This window comes from Amblyomma maculatum, chromosome 9 (assembly GCF_055883805.1).
Source record: "Amblyomma maculatum isolate TAMU_Amacu chromosome 9, ASM5588380v1, whole genome shotgun sequence".
Lineage (NCBI taxonomy): Eukaryota > Metazoa > Arthropoda > Arachnida > Ixodida > Ixodidae > Amblyomma > Amblyomma maculatum.
In genome coordinates, this window is record NC_139352.1 from 76,312,786 (window position 1) to 76,336,761 (window position 23,976).

The 23,976-nt window shown below is 42.1% G+C and overlaps 1 protein-coding gene across 1 annotated transcript; it reads left to right on the forward strand.

Annotated features, from left to right (window-relative positions):
- The first annotated feature begins 12,735 nt into the window (after nucleotides 1-12,735).
- On the forward strand, nucleotides 12,736-18,824 carry LOC146179464 (uncharacterized). Its single transcript, XM_084580203.1, has 3 exons — nucleotides 12,736-12,775; nucleotides 16,457-16,638; nucleotides 18,582-18,824. Exons 1-3 carry the CDS (start codon nucleotides 12,736-12,738, stop codon nucleotides 18,822-18,824), a joined length of 465 nt encoding a protein of 154 aa, XP_084436329.1.
- The last annotated feature ends 5,152 nt before the right edge of the window (nucleotides 18,825-23,976 follow it).

The window sequence follows — 23,976 nt, forward strand, 5'->3', positions numbered from 1 at the left end:
ACTGCATAGAGTGCCCATATTTGGGCCTTCGTCTCATGCTTTACTCTACGTGAAGGCTCGCTTGAATTCAAAGCAAAAACACATAATTGATTAAAATATTAGCACTATAATAGTTAACCTTTAGCGTATTCGATAGTGTGAAGACTGTTGGCAAGAGAATGCACCCCATGCGTTCTGTTCCCCTTCGAGTGTGGCTGGACAGATAATGACCGAAAGCGATGAAACGCTCTCGACCGTAACTATCTAGACAAGCTCCCGATATAGGCATGACAAGCGGGTTGCAGGGAGTGTGTAGTCATTACTTGATGATTCTTAATTTTGTGTCGATAACCTTCATCAGCGCGGATCATTGCACTGCTCAGACTCCCATGTCTGAAACGAGGAAGCAGTATGCACATTAGCCGCTCGTGAGGCTTTATCTTCGGATTTTATTATCTGCTGCTTGCTATCTGCGCTCATTGACTGCCGTGACGCAAGCTCGGATAAAGTTTGAGCGAGCAGAGAAATCGAGGAATCCTGCACAGCGTCTCAGTTGCGTGTTCTGGACCAGGATCGGCGTATGATAACACCAATTGTTTCTGTCGAGAACGAAAAGAACTGCACGCGACAATTATTTCTCTCAACATAAAGAGGAAGTCCCACATGCGAGTCTCCTCTTGTGAAGCCCAGTAGCAGCCCATTGAGACGGAACAGAAAGTTGTCATTCATTCTGGGAACTCTTTTTTCTCAATTGTACCCAAGACTAGCAAAGATAAACTAAAAAAGATAAAAAGATAACTCGTGTTAAGTTCCGTAATCTCTGCACTACACACAGATGTTTTTGTTTACGAACTCTGCCTTCAGAACGCTATAAAAGGCTCCTTCGGTATAAGTTCGGCCAGTTTATTGCTGCTCCCCCGAACTTCAGCGCAAGTTAAGACGTCGCAATTAGCTCCACCTCAAGAAGGACTTTTTGTTGGGCTAGTTGGTGCAGCATTTTTTAACAAAAGGACAAAGCGCTAACGACACATTCACAAGAAAGAAGACACGGACAAGCGCTTATCCGTGTCTTCTTTCTTGTGAATGTGTCGTTAGCGCTTTGTCCTTTTGTTAAAAAAAAGCTCCATCTCCACTTATGTGTGTTTAAATCTTCAGAAATTGCTGCCGAATTTATTAGGCATTTTGTTCTCACTTCCTAGCACATACATCCTCTGTTTTCTTGTGGTTAGTTTTTGCCTGTTTCTTTCGAAACCATAAATTCCTTCCTGAAATATGATGTTACCTTATGGGGCTTAATGTCCAAAAGAGACTCAAGCATGAGAGACGCGGTAGTGGGGGCTCCGGAAATTTCGGCCATCTGGGGTTCTTTAACGTGCGCTGACATCAGAAAGGACGCGGGCGCCCTACCTGTTCGCCTTCATAAAAAAAGCGGCCGCCGCAGCCAAGATCCGATCCCGCGCTCTTGGAATCAGCAGTTCAGCGTCCTAATTACTGGTCCACCACGGCGGGGCTCATACATGATGATTTAAACGTTCATGTCGCACATACGCACAACAAATATTGAAGAATTTCGAGAATCTTCGCCGGAGTCACGTATTGCGACGGGGCTAAACTTTTAGCAATATATTTCATTTCCAGGATCCATGCTACCAGTTATATACCGTGTAGCGAGATGAGGTACGACATTTAGTGACATGCTTCGGGTATTTAAAACCACTTATGTTTTTTTCAAACACCAAGAAAGATGGCAAAATATAGAGGATTACACAACAAACCAAGCCGTCAAGGCTGCATCCCAATTCTTCTTATACAAAGCTTCCAGCAGCTATTTTGTCATCGTGGCTGATATCGAGAATGCTGGTTTAATCCCGGCCACAGACCCCGTTTCAAAGGAGGCCAAAGGTGAGACGCCTTTGTACTGCGCAGTATCAGGGCCCGTCAAAATACTCCGGGAAGTCGAACATGTTGAAAACCTAAATACAGTGTCCCTCATAACTCATTACAGTTTGTGGCGTTAAACTCAGTAAATTAAACCTAGCTTCTGGTACTACTATTAAAGTAGCGCTGGATATTTACCCCTCAAGCAAATCAAAGTTCGCCCTGCTACGCCGTGTAGCCACGCACCTACGCTATGAATTGCGGATTGCAATCAATATATCCCACATTGAAACTAAATGCATACGTAAGTTTGCTGTGCAGTGAACGTATCTGCTCTCAGAAAAGTTAAACACCCTGCAAGAGTTAGCCACGTGTGATGCCGTGAATGCTGCCGACTTTCAATGCCTGTACTTCGATGAACATTTCGTGCATTGATTTCAGAAAGCGATGCTGAACGTAGGGGCTACGGGCCGTGTTTTTTCTTGCGAGTAATCTCCGACTCGTGATCACTGCCGCAATCAGATCTGCAAATCACACTTGAGAGATTCAGGTCGCCCTGTTTAGGGCGACCTGCACTCAGTAGAGTCAACCCCATGAGAAGAATTGTTTGCTCTATGGTGATCTGTTAAGCTGGATTATTGAATTGTCAGAGTTGATACCAGTACAACGTATTGCTAGGTTATATACTATCAGCATTGTTCCGTATACTGGGGTTTGCACGACCTTTTTGTGGTGTACGTCTGATCTATAAGCCTGCTTCTGTTTTTCGCAAAAACCAAAAAGATATCGAACCTGAGACGTATAATTAGGAACTAGGTCATCATATAGAGTCAACAGCGTATTGGTCGAAGTGTGTAATGTGTATGTTAAATGAGTAAAACTTGTCGGGCTAGTTGGTTCATAGTCCAATGCAATAAAAAGCTGCGCTAATAAGACACGGACGAAGGAAATGCAGGACGCACACAAACACAGACTGACAACTTTATTTCGCGAAGAAAACCAAGGCATATATACGCGATCTCCGCTACTATCTAACCACAAAAAAAGAAAGGAAACCAGCACGCGAAGTGGCGTACACTAAATCAACACGAAATAGCAAATTCTGCTGCAAAGACGATAAACTTAACTAGGGCCGGCCCACTAAGTAAATCAAAACAGTCTAACGGATGATCAGAGACAACCAACAAATCAGGTTAATTGGAGAAATATGGGAGGGGCCTTCGCCCTGCAGTGGGTATAGTCAGGCTGATGATGATTATGATGATGATGATGATTCTGATTATGTTGTTGTTTTGTTGTTGATGTTGATGTTGTTGTTTTGTTGTTGATGTTGATGCTGTTGTTGTTGATGTTGTTGATGTTGTTGATGTTGATGTTGATGTTGTTGTTGAGTTGATGTTGATGATGATGATGATGATGATGATGATGATGATGATGATGTTGTTGTTGTTGTTGTTGTTGTTGTTGTTGTTGTTGTTGTTGTTGTTGTTGTTGTTGTTGTTGTTGTTGTTGTTGTTGTTGTTGTTGTTGTTGTTGTTGTTGTTGTTGTTGTTGTTGTTGTTGTTGTTGTTGTTGTTGTTGTTGTTGGTCGCAAGATCTTACTAGCGCTTTAGCTCAAATAGTTCTATCTGTTGAAAATAAATTCAAAATAAAGCATCATTCTAAAAGGAAATCAAGCTTGAGAGAAGCGATGCCAGGTTGTCAGTGTCACACTCAGACGGCGCCTGTTTCTTCTCGTCACTAGGTAGTGATAATCGTAGAGCTCAGGAGTGGTCTACACAGTGGTTGCAAAAAAAAAATGATTTGTCTCAAAGGAGGTTCGAGCGAAGTGGACACTTCTAGTAACAACGTCCTTAAGCCCAAGTGGGCATGCGGTCCCCTTCTGCCTCCCGCCACTACAAGCCCCTGCCGACCAAGCATAGCTCTCCAACCGCTGTTAGGGGATCACTGCGTGAACGCAGGCTATGCCGAGCGAAATATACAACCTTAGTTGTTACACACCGGGAAGAGTGACCTCAAAGAAGGAACTCTTTCTCCTACTGCCTTTGGGACACTTTGTGCTCTTCCCTGTAAGGAGGATGAGTTGTACGCACGAAATAAGTCACAACGGGCAGATTCTGATAATTACTCTCCAGGAAATATTTACTGAAAGAGTTAAAGAACTAGGGGTGCTTACTATAAGGCAACGTTAACGTTTGCTGCCGTTTAGTTTCGCGCTTATGCTGCCTAGCGTAAGCACAGCCATTAACTTAGTTTGGTTTGGTTTTGGTCATACGGTTTTGTTTGCGTCACAAAGCGACTCAAGCTATGAGGGACGTCGTAGCGAAAGTTTAGACCACATGCGGTTAGGAAACGTGTTCAGCCAAAGCTATGGTAGTAGGTCTGCTTATTTTTGTTATACTCCGTTTGTGTGAAATCAAGAAATATAGAGAGTAAGAAGGCATGGCGGTCTAAAGAATTGCCCAGCGCAGATAGCATATTTCTCTCAGCCGCGAAGTTTTTTTATTATTATTATTATTATTATTAGACCGTGACATGCAATCTCGTGATGCCACTCTAACCGCTAACACAGCCAGCACGAGCGTTGCAACTGCACGAACCTGGAAACGTTAGACATTACACAAATGATAAATGGCGAAGTGAACAATTTAGTGCTAAGGCGCTAAAATATAGACCACCTTGAACTATGATATTCGTCGGAGGAAAGCCAATAGAGGTCTTCCTGTTGTCATAGCAACGGCCTCTTGTGTGATGGCATTACGCTCTCGTTGACATGTGGTGACGTGGTGGAAGAGAGCGCCTTGCGGTCGTTGTGTTCAGGTGATTCACTGAAGTTAAGGTTCGCCAGTTTAACTATTTTCTTCCGTTAAATGAAGCGGGTTATCACGTTCGTATTCACGAAATTCGTCAAAAGCTCTTGGGTCAATGCGCCTACTTTCACACTAGACGTGCGGGGGCAATATAATGGCCCACAAACGTTCATATTTTTTCAAAGAGTACACAACCAAAAATACTAGAGCACTCTCTGTGGCTTCACCTAATTTACAGTTGGTATACAGTGATGCAAGACAATGTTCATTGTGCGCAGTGATATTGCCTTACGGGTTGTTAATGCAAAGGCAATGCAGCCTAACTGTATTTCAAAGGAGGTTTATCTTAAATGTCCTTCACCACTAGCAGCCTCTATTTCAAAGGCACTTAATCTCAAAGACTACAGATAAGGGGCATTTTCGTCGCGCCCAATTTCCCCCTGCACGCCACAATGTCAGATGGTACACAGTAACTGGATTGCGTTTTAGTAAATTTCACTTCACTTCAATTCCATAATTCAATTTATTGTGACAGGCGTCAGCAGATGGTTTTACGATGCCACGTTCCTAAATGACGCCGGCTTTCCCTCTGACGTGACTTCTAATGTTTTCGCATTGATAAATTGTAATAAGGGAACGGAAAACGCTTTTAGATGTTTTTATTTTCATGACTAAAAGCCCACGCCTATCACACCTTCACTCCGGCAGATCCACAAGGGAAGATTTATAAATTTTAAACTTTATCATGGGCATGTGCATGATAAGTACAGCTAATTACAGCTTCTTTCTAGTATTAGGACATCGATGTTCTATTATGGTACACAAATATCTTAAAAGGACAATCGAATAGAAACTCGATAAACGAGCGGCCTACATAACTGAAAAAGCGTGCGTCGAAACGAAATCAAAAATGAAATGTAATAAGGTAAATTAGCAGGAACGATCTGAAATAAACATGTAGAAAAAAAATACACATAAAGGAATTTGCGTTGAAGCATCGAGTTTGATCACTACATATCTGCGTTATTATACGAGTTTTCAAAAGATAAATGTATATTGATAATATAAGCACAATATATATACGCCCCCGAATTCATTCGCGAGGCACGGAGCACTGCAGAGCACCTTCATTTTATCCACATGCTGGTGGCTTGCTCTTGATCGGATCCGTGCAATCAGCGTCCTCAAAATGTTCGGAGCAACAGTGATAAGAGTTGCCCAAATGTCACATCTTATCCCCGCCGAGCCTCTCCGAGCATCTTTGAGCCACTAATCACACCTGCGACAATTCAACAGTTAGTATAAAGGTTAATTTGGCACATTTGTTTTGATATTTGCAACTGATGGCAAAGAGAATTGAGGGCGTGTTGGAAAGTAATCCGAGACATAATTCCTGGAAGCGCGGAACAGTTTCAAATCCCATTGTTCATAATCTATACTACCAGCCGCTTATACGCCATATCTTTCTGCTCCACGCTAGAGACGACCTCATATCTTTTTAGTTTTTTTCCCCCGTTTTTCTGCAGACAAGTTTTGTCTACGATCAGCAGTTCTGGTGCACTGCCAACTCTTCAGTGTTGGCCTACAACCACTTGCAGTGATTAAGTCACGTGTCTTAGTCACGAAAGAAAAACCTGGCTCACAGCCGCAGGTATTTTCGCGTCAAACATGAACATCGCTGTTCCCGGCGCCAACCACCGAGCCGACGGCAAAGAGGTGCGGCTCGTAGCGGAGAGCGCGGAGCGTGCCAAATCTTACAGCGAAATTCTAAAACACTGTCGACTAAGTAGGGAGATGGCCGCTGCGCCAGCCCTTGCACTAAAGTTGCAGGCAGGCCGTCGCCTGGCGTCGCCTTTAGACTGGGACATTCCCACACCCGCTCCTGGTGAGCCATATGCTCCCGGGAGAAAAATCAGAATTATGCATAAACTGCGACAAGAGAGGGACCTTCGAGCATATCATCTGGTACTGCCAATTTTCTCCCAGGAGGGGTCTAAATCTGAAATTGGAACTGTGGGAGACCGTGCTGCGCTGTGGGAGACCGTGCTGTGGGGACCGTGCGGTCCGAACCCTGGACTTCAGCTAGCCGCAGTACATCTGGACTGGGACGCCGCCGGCCAGCCGGGGATTTAAACTTGCCTGGTATAAACTGGAACGCTTTTAAAATAACATAATCGCATGGTGCCGAGAATGCATGTCTGCTCTTTGATGCAGTTTTTTTCTCATGACTTAACACAACTGGTTACCTGCTCCTATACGTGTGAAGGAAACAACTGCAATGTCCCTTGATCTCATATTTCTTAATTTTTTTTTGTTCTGTATATTGTAATATGTCCATCCCTAAAGGCATCGCTGATTATAAGTCAGTCCATGTAACTTTAAACGCACATGGCAGCAAATTAATGTCATCTCTTAAAACGTTTCGTGATTTTTTGGCTGCAGATGACGATACCTTGTACTTTAATATTCCAGAGTTCGAACACGTAAGAGACGTCTCGCTCCTTTGGAACAGATTCAAGGTAATGGTCATGGAATGCGTGAACAGATTTATTTCTGCCCGGAGTAAGGAAACGAGGTATCAGAACCCTTGTATCAACCATGATATACACCTAAACGCGCTTAGCACGGAAGCGGAAATTAAAGGGTTGCGATGCTGACCTGAGTGCTCTCAAAGAAAATTTGGTTTTAAATCTGCGAAACATGCGCAAAAACGCCTATGCAAGTACCCTTGCTTCTTTCATGAAAGATTCCATTGGCACGTTTTGGCACTTTCTGTCCGGTACTAAGCAGACTGTCGATCAGCTACGCATTAATAGTAATGTTAATTCAGATTTTGAAGACATTGCTAATTAATTCAATAATACGTCTCAAAGAGCATTCACAAAGATTTCTACCTCGCCGTATCGCCCCAGTGTTAATACATTCCCTTCCTGTTTTAACATGCCGGATTTAGTTTTAAGCCGCGAGGGCCTACATGCACTTTTACTAAATTTAAAAACAAAAAGTCAAATGGTGCTGATGGCATTCCTAAAGCTTTTCTCCATCGGTACTCTGAGATTATTGCCTACTACCTTTACGCGATTTTTAACCTCTCACTTGACCAATTTTTCCTGTCTAGTGATTAGTTAGTTGCCAGAATAGTGCCACTCTTTACGTCCGGTGAAAACTTAAATGCCGGAAACAAGCGGCCTATTTCACTTATATGCAAGTTTTGCAAATTGCTCGAGCACATAATAGCTCATCATATATCGAACTAACTTGAATCGGTCTTCTTTGTCGAATTCTTGCATGGTTTCCCTGCAAGCGTGTCCACTGCAACGCAGCTATTATCCTTAATTCAGGACTCTTCTCTGGCCATTTATAGTCGTGAATAAATAGATGCCATTTTCCTGGATTTGTCTAAGGCCTATGATTGTGTACCGCACAACGTGTTTATTGACAGGCTAAGAGAAATCGTGATGCCGGACAATCTTATTAGAGTGTTTAAACTGTACCTACAGAATTGCAGACAATTTGTAGATGGTGGTGGAAATGGGGTCGAGTGTTTGCAGGCTCTGTCTGGCGTACCACAGGACTCAATGCATGAACCGCTTTTGTTTCTCATTTATATCAATGATATTGCTGAAAATTTTGATGAAGGTCTCAATTATAAATGTTTTTGCCGATGAGTGTGTCATTTACTCCGTCATCAAGAATTCTTCCTGTCAGCAACTACTGAATACCAATTTATGTAATGTTGCGGACTGGTGTGAAAAAAGGGCAATGAAAATTAATTTTTCTATAATCGCTTCAATGATAATTACATCTAGGTACAACCGTTACAATATTGTTACGTGGCCCGAGCCGATGAACACAGGAGAACAGAGGACAGAGAGAAGATGTTCGATGACAGTGAGATGATGTTTAATGAATTGTTGGCGTCCTTCCTCGTCCGCATCAATATCTTTACAAAATTGGAGATCAGTACATAAATACAGTCACATCCATTACATTCCTGTGCCTGACAATTACTACCAACCTTAAATAGGATATGCATCTTAATGATACATGCTCGAAATCATTCAGGAAATTATGCTACCTACGCAAGGAAATAAAAGGCTTCCCTTCCAGCGTAAAACTTGTAGCGTAGCATATCGCACTATGATTCGGCTAGTCCTAGAGTACGCCTCTGTTGTGTGGGATCCATACCACGTGAAAAACATCGAGTAGGTGGACCGCATCCAACGGCATGCAGCCATCTTATCCGATTACCGGAAACGCTCATCTGTTACTAATAGGCTGAGGCAGCCGAAGTTGGAGCCGCTGCAATTGCTCATACAGACTGCCAGGTTAAATTTTTTGTACTTACTTTATCATAACAAAACGGGATTGCTACGTGAATCGTATCTACTTTCTGCGCCGCAAAGATTATCAAAGCTGAAACACAAAAGTGATATGGCCGTACAATGCAGGACTAAGCGGTTCCAAAAATATATTTCTATTTTTCAGGCACAATCGAACAATAGAATCGCCCGCCTGCTTAGGTTGTTGGATTTGGTAATGTTGATGATTTAGAGCTTACTTTGTAAACTTATCTTTCGTAACCCTCTCCTGTGTGGGCAGCACTCCTGCTTGCAGTATTTGCAGATAAATAACGTCTGCCGGCCTTCTTCGAAGGCGAGGCCCCCATCACCCGTCCCAAATGAGGGAGGGCGGGAGCGCCTTCATCACCTGGTTTAAATAAGGTCTACTCTCTCTATCTCCCGCCGCCAAGTATATTTTCAGATATTTTTAGCGAAATGCCCACTTAGCAGGGAGCTTTAAGTTTCACACTGATTGCAATCTACCTTCCAGTCATCACTACCATCCTATAACGCGGAGCAACTGTGAAAGCAAGATCGCAGCATCTGTCGGCTTGTTGACGTGAGACGGGTATGCTTACGACACGTCGAAAGCAATTATTTTCTAGGTAACAACTTCATCAATCATCATTAAACTATCAAAATTACTCGGAATCAGCGTCTGGTAAGAAAGTCTAAGAAACAATGTTATATTAAGTCGTCTTCTGTTGCAAGGACTAGGCATAAGTACGCATGCATATTAGTCGCACAGAAACCATTAACAGGATATATAAAAGCATTAAGGCGGGAAAAATCGAAATCTTCGCCGAGGTTGCCGATTTCTTGCTGTATACAGCAGGACTTGAGTACTCCGCGATCAATCGAATTAATTTGAGAATATAACTTGTTGTAAATGCGGAGGTGGGCTTACAGGCATCTTTTCTTTCTCCCAAAGTTTGGGGGACACAAGCGGGCTGAAACCCTTTGCGCTGTCGTAAAGCTGTCTGGTCAAGCAACGAGATAGTCAAAGCTAGCTTGTGTTTTGTGAAGTTGAGACGGAAAGAACTTCACTCAGCCAATGACACCCGTGTATTACCACCCCACTTGCAATAAATACACTTGGTAGTGTTCCTTGGTCATGGTAGATCTGCAGGCGCGCTTGAAACGTACTGACATTCGAAAATTCGGCCTTAACATTATATTCCTAACATTATGTCTTGCACAGCGAAACAAGAATATGATAAAAGAAACCCGCCATTTAGGCTCTGACTTGTGTCGCAGTTCACTGCTGCCGGGAATGTAGGACAGTTTTCGCAATTCAAAATCGAAAAAACAATCCGGTACCGGACGATGATTTTGAAGCAAAAGAGTGAAAATGCAAAAGCTTACAGCCTTCAGTTCTTTTGTAAAATAGTACATACGCAAAAATAAATAAAACATGAGCCCTGCCTTTGTCGGACCTGCTCTTTCATAAACAAGACTCCGATTCCAGCCGCCTGCCCTACCCCAGTAACTCTGTGGTTTGGGCGCTCTATTGTAGAACCTAAGGAAGCGGGTTCAATCCCGGCCGCAGCGGCCACTTTTATATGCACGTGGAAAGTAAAGCGCCCATGTACTGTGTGATGGCAATGCATTTAAAGAACAGTTATACGGCGTCGCTCGTAGCCTGAGCCCCTTTTCGACGTTAAAGTTTAATAAACAAACCAAGCCAAACCAATCTTCCAGCTGTCAGGTTCTCAGCAGTATCATGATCATCATCATCAGCCTGACTATACCCACTGCAGGGCGAAGGCCTCTCCCATATTTCTCCACTTAACCCGGTTCTGTGCTAGATGTATCCACTTGACCCCTGCGAACGTCTTAACCTCATCCGCCCACCTAATTTTCTGCCGCCCCTTGCTACGCTTTTCCTCCCATTGGAATCCAGTTTGTTACCCTAAGCGACCATCGGTTATCCTCTCTTCGCCCTACATGTCCTGCCCATGCCCATTTCTTCTTGATTTCCACTAGAATGTCAGTAACTTGAGTTATTTCTCTAGCCCACTCTGCACGCTTCCTATCACTTAATGTTACCCCTACCATGTTTCGTTCTATAAGATTGGGATGGAGCGTGTTTGGTAAGCACTCGCATATTATGACTAGCAGCTTACCGGCATCGCTCAAGAGGAAAGTATACAACAGTTGCATCTCACCTGTACTCACCTATGGCGCTGAAACGTGGAGGCTAACCAAGAGGGTTCTACTTAAGTTGAGGACAACCCAGAGGGCTATGGAACGAAAAATGGTACGGGTAACATTAAAAGATAGGAAGCGCAGCAGTATCGCTAAATCTAAATTTAGTTACCTATACTATTGAAGCCATCGTTAACAAAAGTCATGATGCGAGAGTGTGACGATCATACAGCGGCCGCTGTACAATATTTAACACCCCCACCAAGGCCAGATATATAGCAAACCTTATATTGATGATGTTATAGAGGGGACTAATCACTTCTCGGACAGTTTTGGGTTCTAACGCAGAAGCGCAGTAAGATAACACCACATGTTTCTGGTGGGAACAAAAGGCACTGCAGGTTACAGTATTGTTCTTCGAAATAATCAAAAACGAAGTTCCACATTTCAAGTTCTTATCGTATACAGCACAATATATATCCACAGGGTTTGAGCTTAGACAAAGCTCTCCTGTGACCTCTTGTTTATCAGGTGGTTAAGATAATTGTACGTCCCCGAACTCTGGCCAAGTTTCATGATGTTTCGTAACGCAACGAGAGCCAACGAGAGCCTTTCTTGACGAATTCCTGCGTTCAGAATGATATAAAGAGCTTTCTCAGCATACGCATAACGGGCAGAGTATTACTTCTCATCGCACCCTCTGGACGAGGTAAGCCCGCCCTATGGCCCCTTTTTCATGTTTTAAGCTACAGAAGTTGCGGCCGAAATTATTATACAGTTTTTGTGGCACCTCTTAACCCATACATGATCTGCTTTCTCTTGGTCAGTTACACTTTTTTTTTTCGAAAGCGTGAATTTCGTCCTCAATTATGATGAACTAAATGTTTCATGTACTACGTATACAAGCAAAATATTGAAAATTTCGTGATCTTCACAGGAGTCACTTGATGGGGCGAGTTAATCATTCAGCAATATGTTTCATTGCTAGGCTCTCTATTATCATCGGCGAATACTGAGTTTAGGTATGATCTCCTTTTTTTTGTACTCCGGATCTGTAAGCCAACTTCTGTTTATCCCCCTAAAAGACAGCAGACACTAAACGTCAGAGTATACATTAGGCAACAAGCCGCCAAGCCGACATCCCATTTATCTTATCATCAGGAGGTGGCCCCTTATCGGATACCAAACGTATAGCGCCCCTTACAGTTGATGTAACATTAGAACGGTAAATACCTTGTCAAGTATGTCGCAATGGGACATGAAAGCCTGTAACTAAAGTAAATTCAGGTTTCAGTACAAATACTGAAGCAGCGCTACACATTAGGTTCCACAGTGCAAACCATAAAATTTAAGCTGGTGCAGCAAGTAACCCCCTCTCGACGCTATGAATTTCTGATTCCGAATTGTGAGTACTGTATGCAAATTTAAAGCCTGATGCATACATAAAGCTCTCATCGCAGTGGACGCCTCTGCTCGCTCATAGAAGAAATACAACACCCGAAAAGAGTGCGGCCCGTATGCTGCCGCGAGTGTTAACATTAATTACCTCTACTGTATTTCACTCATTGCAGGCAACGATGATGCACGTGTGGGCTGCGGCTGTGCTTTTGCTGGCAGGTAAGCTCCCGCTTGCTATGAATGTAGCTCTCAGATAAGCAAAGCACACATGTCTGATCAATGGCCCCTTAAACATTGAACTCAGCTAAGTCAAGCCCATGAACACAATCGATCCATGGTTGCCTTTTAGGTGCTGTCGAGAGTTATTTACACAGGTGGGTCAACCTCAGCCTGGTGCGTTCATGAGAAGATGGCTAGTTTCTTTTGTTGTTGTTGCCGTTGTTGGTGGTAGTGGTTCTTTTCATTCGGCCAAACCTTTTTCTTCCCTTCAACGTTGCATGATACTATACTTAGGCTGGGTTCAAAAATATTGACCTTAATTCTCAGACTTGAAAACTGCATGCCAAGTTCTCATTTCTTGAGCGTGAGTGTATTATATGGCGAATGTGCCACGACAGGATGTTTGGTTTTCTTACGACTTAAGATTTCGGCTCAATAATCTGCACAGAGGTTTATTTCTGAAGACCTACTTGTTCGGACTATCTTGAAGTAATCGTTTCTTGCTCCGATTTCTCTCAGCGTTTTAAGGCGAAAGCATTACTTCGCTCATTGAGAAAATCTCGAGTTGACAATATTTGTTCGCGAGATTCCAAGGAATGTCTACGGGGTTCTGTCTAACTTTGTAAGAAAGAAGGAAAAAAAAAAAAAGCATACCCCTCCGATCACCAGCCGAGTGGGTTAACCGACTACGCCACGCCGGGCACGTGAGAATCATATCTCAGTTCTCCTTGTCCGAGTGGAGCTACTTAGAAGAAGACGCTGTCCTGCACTGTTTGATCGGTGGTTCTGTTAAATAAACACTACAGTAGAACTAGCCTCAAATAGATCCGCCTTATCGCCCTTAAGGGGTCTTGAGTGCCTCAATAATGTTTGTCCTGTAACGGTGGTGCGCTTATCAACAAGTTGGCAATCAAACAGAAATCTGGGCAATATACATCATGCCATTTTCACAAACGAATAACTAAACTGCCATCCTGTTTACGCAAATTTCCCTCTACTTTTTGGGAACGGTATTGGTTGGACGACCATCATTCCCATATTGTGTTTTTTTTTATCCATTCGCTCTCGCCTTACTATATAATCTGCTGACTATTCCAGTTTTTTCAGTCAGTATACTGACTGCCCCGGTGAACCTGAGTTCCATCCCTTGAAAAGGAAGAATTGTTTTGTAACTACGAAGGTTGTAAGAAAGATACTTGCTTTAATCTGTAGCCGCATCGCTCCGCTTGAGAGGAATACTGAACAGTAATCATTCGCTTATCAAAGGACAATGTTATATCGCCAAATATAAAGCACGGAAGATGAAAAGTGAACCTAATACAAAGATTTTCGTTTTTCGCAGCATAGTGCGAAAAACTGAGAAATGGTTTAGGCTGCCTTATTTATGAGCTGGCGTTGCTGTGCGTAGTATTATTCACAAAATCATGTTGAATTCAGCACTACTAAAAACACAACGTCTCCATCTCGTGCAAACGAAATGCGACCTTATTTGGAAATACACATGCTTGAAATCCAACTCACCTAGATTTAAAATGTCTATTTGTAACCTACAAATTTTCGACGGACATTACTGAGCAAGAAAATTCAAAAACTGGGATCACCTTTGAGACTGGCGTGACACAATCATGTAATGCAATTTTTCACTTAATATTTCGAAATAAAAAGTTGACCAATTATTTACAGGCAAATTATCGTATAACCATTAAGTCCTACCACGTACAACGCCTGTGTTTTCTTGTACAACGTACCTATACAAGCGACACACACATATCGCTTACGGTTTTAAAATGTGAACACCTAAACGTTAATAAAACAGTGTGTATAACCGCATTCATTACCCCTCACAAGTTATGCCGCACAACATTTAAAAAACTTGCAGGAACCAATACTCAGGCTAAATAGATATTAATTGCCGCTTCACTGTCGCCTATATGGAGGCTGAAAAAAAAGTCAAGTAAGCCCATTTGACGTGAAGAGATGATAGGGTAGGTCAATTGCAGAAGGGGGCGTTGTGCCAGCGTTGCTGTTTTACTCTGCCAATTAAGGTGTCAAGAGTGTGACATAAGCTCAACACCCCCAGAATGCTAGGAGCCTGTTCGGAGCTACGTCTGCCGGTATACACAAGAGCTCCTAGAATAGACACTTCGGCCAGACATTTCTCTGTCTCAACGACAAGTGATCACAAACTAATTTACAGTAGCACCAGACCATCTAATAAATCATTGCAAATTGCAAATTAGCAAGATTGAAGACACCGACGGAGAAAAAATAGTTGGAAGCTTTTCTTACGAAGAATAAATAAAGCAAACCGTCGGGTGTAGTTACTAAGAAAGAAAAGTGTCGAGCTGTAGGAGTTTGGACAATGGCGGAGGAAAGCGGCAGCCTTTATAGAAAAACAAATAGTTGGGGTTTAACTCTGGTTAACCCTAGTTGAATTGTGATAGCAACGGCGGAAGCTTCTTTTGCCTACTGTATTCCCTTATCACGCCCTATCAGTGTAAGGTGCAACATTGTTAGACACACTTAAGCTCATCCTTTAAGAGTACGACGCGAGAGCGTAAGTTACCAGTCTTCTTCTTCTTGTCGTCCTCCTCCTTCTCCTTCTTTTCCTCCTCCTCCTCCCCTTCTTCTTATTTTGCTCCTCCTCCTACTCGGCTGTTGAAGGTCAAGCGTGGCGTCCGTCGGGATGGCGCAGTATTGCTATCGCAATAAAACTCGTATACTTTAATGTCCTTTTCAAGCCCTTTTTCGCTAGTTCCCTTCGTTGAAGCCCCTGAAGGGCTTTCCAGCCTTCTTCTCTGTCCTTTCTTTTTAGCATATTGTTTCCAACGCCCCCTTTATCTCGCGTTTTTGTTCACAGCATTGCTCTGTGTGCGCATGAATGAACAAAGCTGTGCACCAGTACCGTGTTTTCTAAAGTAATACTGCAGCCGACGTATTACTTTGTCCGCTGTCCTTTTTAAGCATTCCAAAAAAAAATTATTTCAAAAGCGGTCACTCAAATTGTTACAGACGAGGAGTGGAAATGGAATCGTGTTTTAACCTTTGGTATCCATGAAAAACACGCAGCAGTGAACGGAATCAATCTGTGTATAGCCGAACAGACATACGGGCGACTGGATATACTTCCTTTTTCATGGATATTTACAGTTCGGTGCTTGTAGCTCAATATGGTTCATAAATTTGAACGAAAGCAGCTCAGTAAGATAGGGCAAGGGACAGGTGCAGCCCTAGGATATTAGGTGTAGCCATAACGAGTGCTTATTCCTTTCCCATAACTTTATGTCGTTGCCTTTTCACTGTTATTCTTCGAAACTAAACAGAGTGGCTTATTTTAATTACGAAAGTTTGCACGTGCTTATTCTCAATATAAACTTAATTTGTAGGCTCTAAAAAGTGTGGAACATTTCAGCGCGTGGTAGTTGAGGTTTTTAAGCGCGTCAAAGTACAGAAGGCCTTCAAATCACTCGGCGTGTATGAAGTCAAGGCAACAGAAGCGATTTTTGGTTAGATACGCAGCTCAGTTTGCTTCACTACAAAAAAAACCACCTGTCCACCGAGTAGCGCTGGTGGTTGAGCAGCAGTTGCATCCTATGTTTTTATACAAACTTGTTTTATTAACTATTATTAAAAATTGATCTGCGTCGATATTTTCTGTCCTATCACGCCCCCTTGCCACAGTTTCCACTTCTGCCAGCGTCACACGTACCAACTTCATAGTAGACAAGGTACTGAATGGCGCCGGCGTGGACATGATCCCTCTGCGAGACATCTCGTTCGACGTGGACAACCAAACCTGGACTTTCTCGGGATACGTCGAGTTTCACATGGAGGACGGCACCCTGGGAAATATGCGTCGCAGGGTGCGTATTCACGGGACAATTACAGGGGTTTCAAACGTTTGATACATTCCTGCACATTACAGCGTTTTGAGTGGTGACAAGGCAGATCGTACGCCACTCAGAAGGCTAGTGCTCCCGTCAAGGCAAGGAGGAATATTTTATCGAGATCGGGACATCAAATTTAGACCTAATGAGCAGTATTTGTTTTATGATAAAAGTAAATATCCGTTGACAGAGAAATGAGCCTTTTTTGCTGAATGTATGTAGAGCTTAAAAAATAGTAAGCAAGTGCGAAAAATGTTGCATACATACATACATACATACATACATACATACATACATACATACATACATACATACATACATACATACATACATACATACATACATACATACATACATACATACATACATACATACATGCATGCATACATGCATGCACACATACATACACACATACATACACACATACATACATACATACATACATACATACATACATACATACATACATACATACATACATACATACATACATACATACATACATACATACATACATACATACATACATACATACATACATACATACATACATACATACATACATACATACATACATACATACATACATACATACATGCATACATACATACATACGTACGTACGTACGTACGTACGTACGTACATACGTACGTACATACATACGTACGTACATACATACATACATACATACATACATACATACATACATACATACATACATACATACATACATACATACATACATACATACATACATACATACATACATACATACATACATACATACATACATACATACATACATACATACATACATACATACATACATACATACATACATACATACATACATACATACATACATACATACATACATACATACATACTAGAGTGTATTCGATCTCGTACTTGCTCTGAACCCTGGTCAATCCCCTACTGTGGATATGTGCCATATGTAGAGGCGAGAAAAGGGACGGAAGACAAGCGAACGAAAGGAGAGCAAAGTTAGGCGTTCGAACGAGCAACCGCGTTTATGCATTACTCCTTTAAAATATATACTATACAGTGCGTGTAAATTTGTGAACTATATTCACCAAATTCTATTCTCTAAACAGTGAGTGACATATCTCTGCAATCTGTGTAGGTGGGGTTTATTGCAAAGCGGGCATCATGTACTGAAAGAAGTTGATGACTAGATGATGAATTAAAGAACTTAACTAATTATGTATTTTTATTTTATTGTATTGTGAAATAAGTCCATAAAAGGAAAAAAGGGCGAGGCACATACTTATTCTTAGTCATCAGTGGGGTCACAATTATCGTGCTCACCTTTGTAATTTATCGCCTTGTCCATCGCTATCCCTTTCTTTCTGCCGCCCCAGTTCAGCTGCTTCAGTTTTCTCGATGGCAGATACGCTGGCAAGAACATATTTACTTCCGTTTCTGTTTTATTTAACACTATAAGAACCACATACTACTAGTATTAGCACTACTCCTACCATATATTACCAAAACGTACCTAAGCGTTCTCCCAAGATAAATTCCAGCGAATCTTTAAGGATTTATGTAAAGTATAGGCTACTAAGGTTTTCATTCTACCCACTTGAATATTTGGAGGACATTAGGTTTGGCTTATGAGGCTTAACGTTCCAAAGCGACTCAGACTGAGAGAGACGCCGTATAGTGGAGGGCTGCGGAAATATCGACCACCTGGAGTTTTTTAACGTGCACTGACATCGCAGAGCGCACGGACATATTGCTTTTCGCCTCCATTAAAAAGCGGTCGTACGGCAGGGATTCGATCCCGCATCAGTTGGTGGGCATCAACTGCTATAGCTTTTAAAGCATAGCTTTAAACGCTTAAGCTAGCATCACCAATATGCCCTTCGGTATACGCAAAATGCGTCCCAATTACGCAGGTACGACGCCAAGGAGACTGCTTCTTTTCTGACCGCCGGAGCTGGGTAGCGTACAAGACCACTCCCCACTTGACACTGTCATGTCGCCTTTTGCTTCGTGGCTTGATTGCCAAGTACAATGTGGACGTGATCGCCGACGACCGATCAATGAAGATGGTGATCGAAGTGCTCCTCGACACCGGCTACATCGACATGACCTTCGAGACGCGCTTCAAGAACTGTGGCAACATCACCTGTACGTAAAAGCTGGGCTCTATGAGCTTAGATTTTATCGCTAAATTAATCTAATTTCCATGAAAATTAATCATCGCGCAGAAACGTTTCATATTTAAGCATAACTTTTAGCGCTGCCTCAGTATACATGAAATTCAGAGAAGTGGAGCCTTCCTCGACAGGAGGTGGTCCCTCCACTACAGCACCCACTTCTCTCTTTCCATTGTCCTCTCTTCTCTCACGGCACGGTTCAGGCGTCAACGGAGAAGCGTGACAGATACTGCGGCATTCTTTTCATATGAACCAACCTAAAAATTCACTTCCTATAAGCAATTTACAAATTCAAATTCAAATTGTATTCTGCAAACAAAAGTTTACATGAAGGACATGAAAAAAGCTGTCAGAACAGCTTGAAGAGTCCTGACCCCCAACCACACGGGAAGCCGAGGAGCGTGCGGCTAAGGGAAAACAGTATAATAACGAAAGCCTACAGGATTCATGGAACATCGTTTAAAAAAGGAACATTATAAAAAAAGAAAGTGAAGTCGCTATGTTACATCATTGTACAAATATTGAGCGCAGTTCACTTGGCGGTGTACGATAGATGTCAGTGTCAGTGTCTTGAATTATTCGATTTAGAAATGTGGGTAATTGGAATTTCAACATCTGATGCCCATAATTTGTTCTACATCTGGCTACACGCCACCTTTCAGGATAGCGTACAATATAAACACGGAAGTTTTCTGTTAGCCGTGCGAGGCATGTTATGACATCATTATTTTTTAATACACCAAATTTATACATGCGGCATAGCTTGTAATCATACATTGATGAAACAGGAATTATATGGTGGTTCTTAAATAAACCTGCAGTGTGAAAACGATGTGGAACTTTACACGCTAGGCGTAAAGCTCTTTTCTGTAAGACAGCTAGTTTGCCAATGTTTCCCGGTGTTGTTGTTGACCAAACCAGAAACTCGTGACTTAATAAAGAAGAGAATAAAGAATTGTATATGAGAACGTTAACAGAGGTAGGGAGGAAGTAGCAGTGGCGGCACATAATGCCGACCGTCCTTGACAGTTTGTTAGTTCACGTGATCATCCCATGTCATGTTTTGTGAAAAGTACACTCCGAGTGATTTAAAGTTTTCAGTCACTTCGATTTCACTGTTAGTTAACAAACTATGGGGCAATTGTACATGTGTGTGGCGAGGGTGAAATAAAACAGCTTTCGTTTTATTATTGTTTAGGTTTAGGCAGTTCATTTGAGCCCATGCATTAATTTTGGAAAGCGCCCTATTGGCTTGACTACCCAAATCGGCACGTGATCTATCTAAAAAAACTAGCGTCAGCAGCATAAATTATATAATGTGTGGCTTCATCAATGCGGACTATCTCATTTATGTAGAGGATGAATAAAAACGGTCCCAAAATGCTTCCCTGAGGGACGCCTGTTTTAATGTATTTTATCGAGGAATGTTCTCCTCCCATGGTGACAAATTGAGAGCGATATTGCAAGTAGGATTCAATTAAGTTGTGTGCGATACCTCTTACGCCATATTGATCAAATTTTTTAAGCAGAATTTTATGATTAATTAAGTCAAAGGCTTTTGAAAAATCCAGAAAAAGCCCAAGTACCATATTTCTGCATTAAAAGTTTTCTAAAACGTATGGTCAACTAATGCGAGTTCTGTAGATTTGTTTTTGCAGAAACTATACTGTGAAGAATTAATCAAGTTGAAGCGGTCAGTGAAAAAGTCAGGCGTTTCAAAATTATTTTCTCCAAGCCTTTGGAAAACACGGGTAAAATCGATATAGGTCGGTAGTTGGGCATCTCATTTTTATCACCCTTTTTAAATACAACAGTTACCTTTGCCATTTGCATATTGCGGGGAAAATATTCGACAAGCAAATATTAAAAATATGGGTAAGACAAGGTGCCAGCAGATCGTTTGCATGCTTTACAGGCTACATTTGAATATTGCAGGCATCTACGGCTTTACTATTGTTCTGGGCTACAAATGCCACTACAACCTCACTATTTGAAACTGGTTCTAAAAATATGGTTGAGTTACTTACGTCATTCATATAATTTAGGTCAGAGCTGTAGGTGGTAGTGTCACCGACTGAAAGAAAGAAGTCATTGAATGCGTTGGCTAACTCAGGGCCTTGAATGTCTACACTATCTTTAACAACTTTAATTACAGATTCAGATGTACTATTAAATACACTGTTAAGTGCCTTCCAAACATTGTCAGTGCGTCCCTCAGTAGAGTTAAACAGGTTAGAATAATATTGCTTTTTTGTATTACGAAGGTGTTTGGTTACAAAATGTCTGTGTTTTTTTTACTCTTTTAACGCTTCGGGGGATTTGCTGACTATAAATGCTTTGAACAGCTGATCCCTCGTTTTTATAAGTTTGAGGCTTTTTTTATTTATCCATGGTTTCAGACTTTTTTTGGGTCTTCAACGGAAAACAAGCAACGTATACTTCAGAAAACGCTTCCATAAATAGATCAAATGCCAAATTGGGGTCACTCACTGCAAGCACAACGGCGCAATTTGCGGGGCTTAAGCAGTCTCTAAAAGCAGTTAGCGTTTCAGGAGTAATAAGTCTGTATGAATATTCCAAACGTAGCTGTTTAGGTGCGTTAATAACTTGATTGACAAACATAAATATGGCCGGTGGTCATTTATATTGTTATTTAAGGTTCTATAGCACTAACAAGGGAAGAATCTAAGTTGGTTATAAACATATCTAGAAGTGTTGTTGATTGCGGGGTGATCCGAGTAGGGGACATTATGTAGTTTTGACAGGAATGAGAGTTTAGTAGTGCTTCTAGTTCTATCTTAGCCTTGCTACCTGCAAATATGTTAATGTTGAAGTCGCCGCCTATAAATACTGCATTTCTTTTTTCACTGACGAATTCTAAAAGAGAATCTAAAAAAGAAAAGAACAAACTGACATTAATTGAGGGAGGTCGGTAACAAACACAAAAGATTGATGTACCACATCGTACAGCGAGCGTCTCATAAAAGGGTGTGATGAAGCAGAATTCAGACATTATTTCAGAATTTATTGAGTTTGCAATAGACATTGCTACGCCACCACCTCTCTTTCCTGTGCGATTCATGTAGTAAGATTTGTACGTTGTAAAAGCAAACACATCTTCTTCAGAGGCAAACCACGTTTCTGAAAACATGACAACATCAAAGCGTACTTGCGCTTCACTAAAAAATTATCAAGTTCATCCTGCTTATTTCTGCCCGATCTAAGGTTAAAATGAACACAACTGAGGCATTTTCGGCAATCAGGGTCATACAAGTTTTTAAGGTTAGTGACGTCTACTAGCTCAGTTGCAAAAGGAGACATGATGAAAGGAAAACAAAAGAAAGGTCAGAAGGCACTGTCAAGCGAAACAGCGTCAGAGCTTATCGAGGTCAGCAGCACAACGAATGTGAACAGCACTATCACCCTCTCTTTTCCTTGCAAGAATCTTGCCATTGCAATGCCAGGTAAAAAGGTAGTCATTGTTCTCTGCCCATTATTTTGCGCAGCGAAGCAGCTCTCTGTTTTGCCGGGTCATGTTCTCAGTAATTGAAACACTCGATGAATTATTTCTGAGCGCTTTCCGCTTTCCCAGCCACTTATCCCGGGTTGACTGCTGGGAAAATCGAACAATAATTCCTGGCACTTTGTCTGGCTTTGATGGGAGCCTGTGAATAGCGCTAATGTCATTCCCTGTCAGGTCTGGCAGGTTTACGGCCTTAGCCACATTATTCAACTTAGCGAGCAAGTCCCCGTTTGGCGAAGTTTGGACGCCATGCACTTCTACGTTTAGCTTCCGGCTACGGAACTCAAGATCGTTAACAGTCGTTTTCAGTTGCGAAATGTCGGAGGAAGCGCATGCCGCCTCTAATTTGCCTACACGGCTGTTCAAACCACTGATGTCTTTTTCCTGTTTAATCTGCCGATTCAAGATGTCGTCGTACTTCTGGGAGGATAACTCAATTGAATCCTGAATCTCGCTAACCTGAGTAGGCAGCCCAGCAAGAGCATCGAGCATTCGAGACAAGTCTGCCAGATAGTTAGCTCAGAATCAGGATTCGTTTTGTCCCCACATTTGGCTTTTGAACGGCAAGCTGCACATCACCATGCTCTGCGGCCACTCCATCCTTTAGTCTTAAATGTTGACTCTGACCAGCCAGAACAACTACCGATATGGTAAGAAGACTCACATTCGATGCCCTTCAGAAAGCGTCCGTCATCTGGCGGGGGCTCGTCGCAGCATGTGTTTGCCATGACAGTTGCTCCAGATACGCCCCGTAGCATTAAGTTAAACAAAATGTACTACATGTAGCAAACAGCAAAGAGCAAAATTACGAAACACGGTGGCGACGGCGATAGTAGCGAAGCAGTATCAGGACTGTAAGTGAATTTACCAACTTGGACAGGCAAAAAGAGAGCAGATAAGGCAAGAGCCCTTCGACCACCGCCGCCGCCGCCGCCCGTGCACAGTACAATGAGGAAATGAATGGGACAGTATCTTTCACACTTTTCGATTGACACCTGAGTCACACCGTATAGAAAAGAGTAGAAGGCGAGAGTGGAAGAGAGAAAGAGGTACCGCAGTGGAGGAATTCTGTATCATTCCATAACCTAGGGGCTCTTATGTGCACTGACATCATTGTTCCAGCCAAGCAAAGAATGCCAAACAGTAGGATGTGCGAATAATACATTTTCCAACCAAATCGAATGCCTATAGTACAGCCTTGCTATCGAATCAAATAGTTAAAGCACCGATTTGAATACGAATCGAATACTCTGACAATTATGTTCAAATCATTTGTACGCTGATCACGAAATATAAAAAGTGTTTCAATTAAATTTTATTCAATATGCTACTTGATATATAGTTCCCAACAATGCACACGTGCGCCAACCTTGACTGTAGTCTGCAGGTAAGACCAAGTTTAAATCTTAAATGAAAAAATCGATATGTCATAATCGGTAATCAGAAGCAAATAGCCCTCAGTAAAGCTAAGTAGAGTTGGCACGGGTTAACAAAGTTACAAGATGCGGCTTGGCTAGATGTACAGCCTAGATGCGTCGCGCTTTCCCCAAAACCTAAATTAAATGGGTAAATAAAAATCGCGGGTTCAAAAGGCGGTGTTACAAGGGC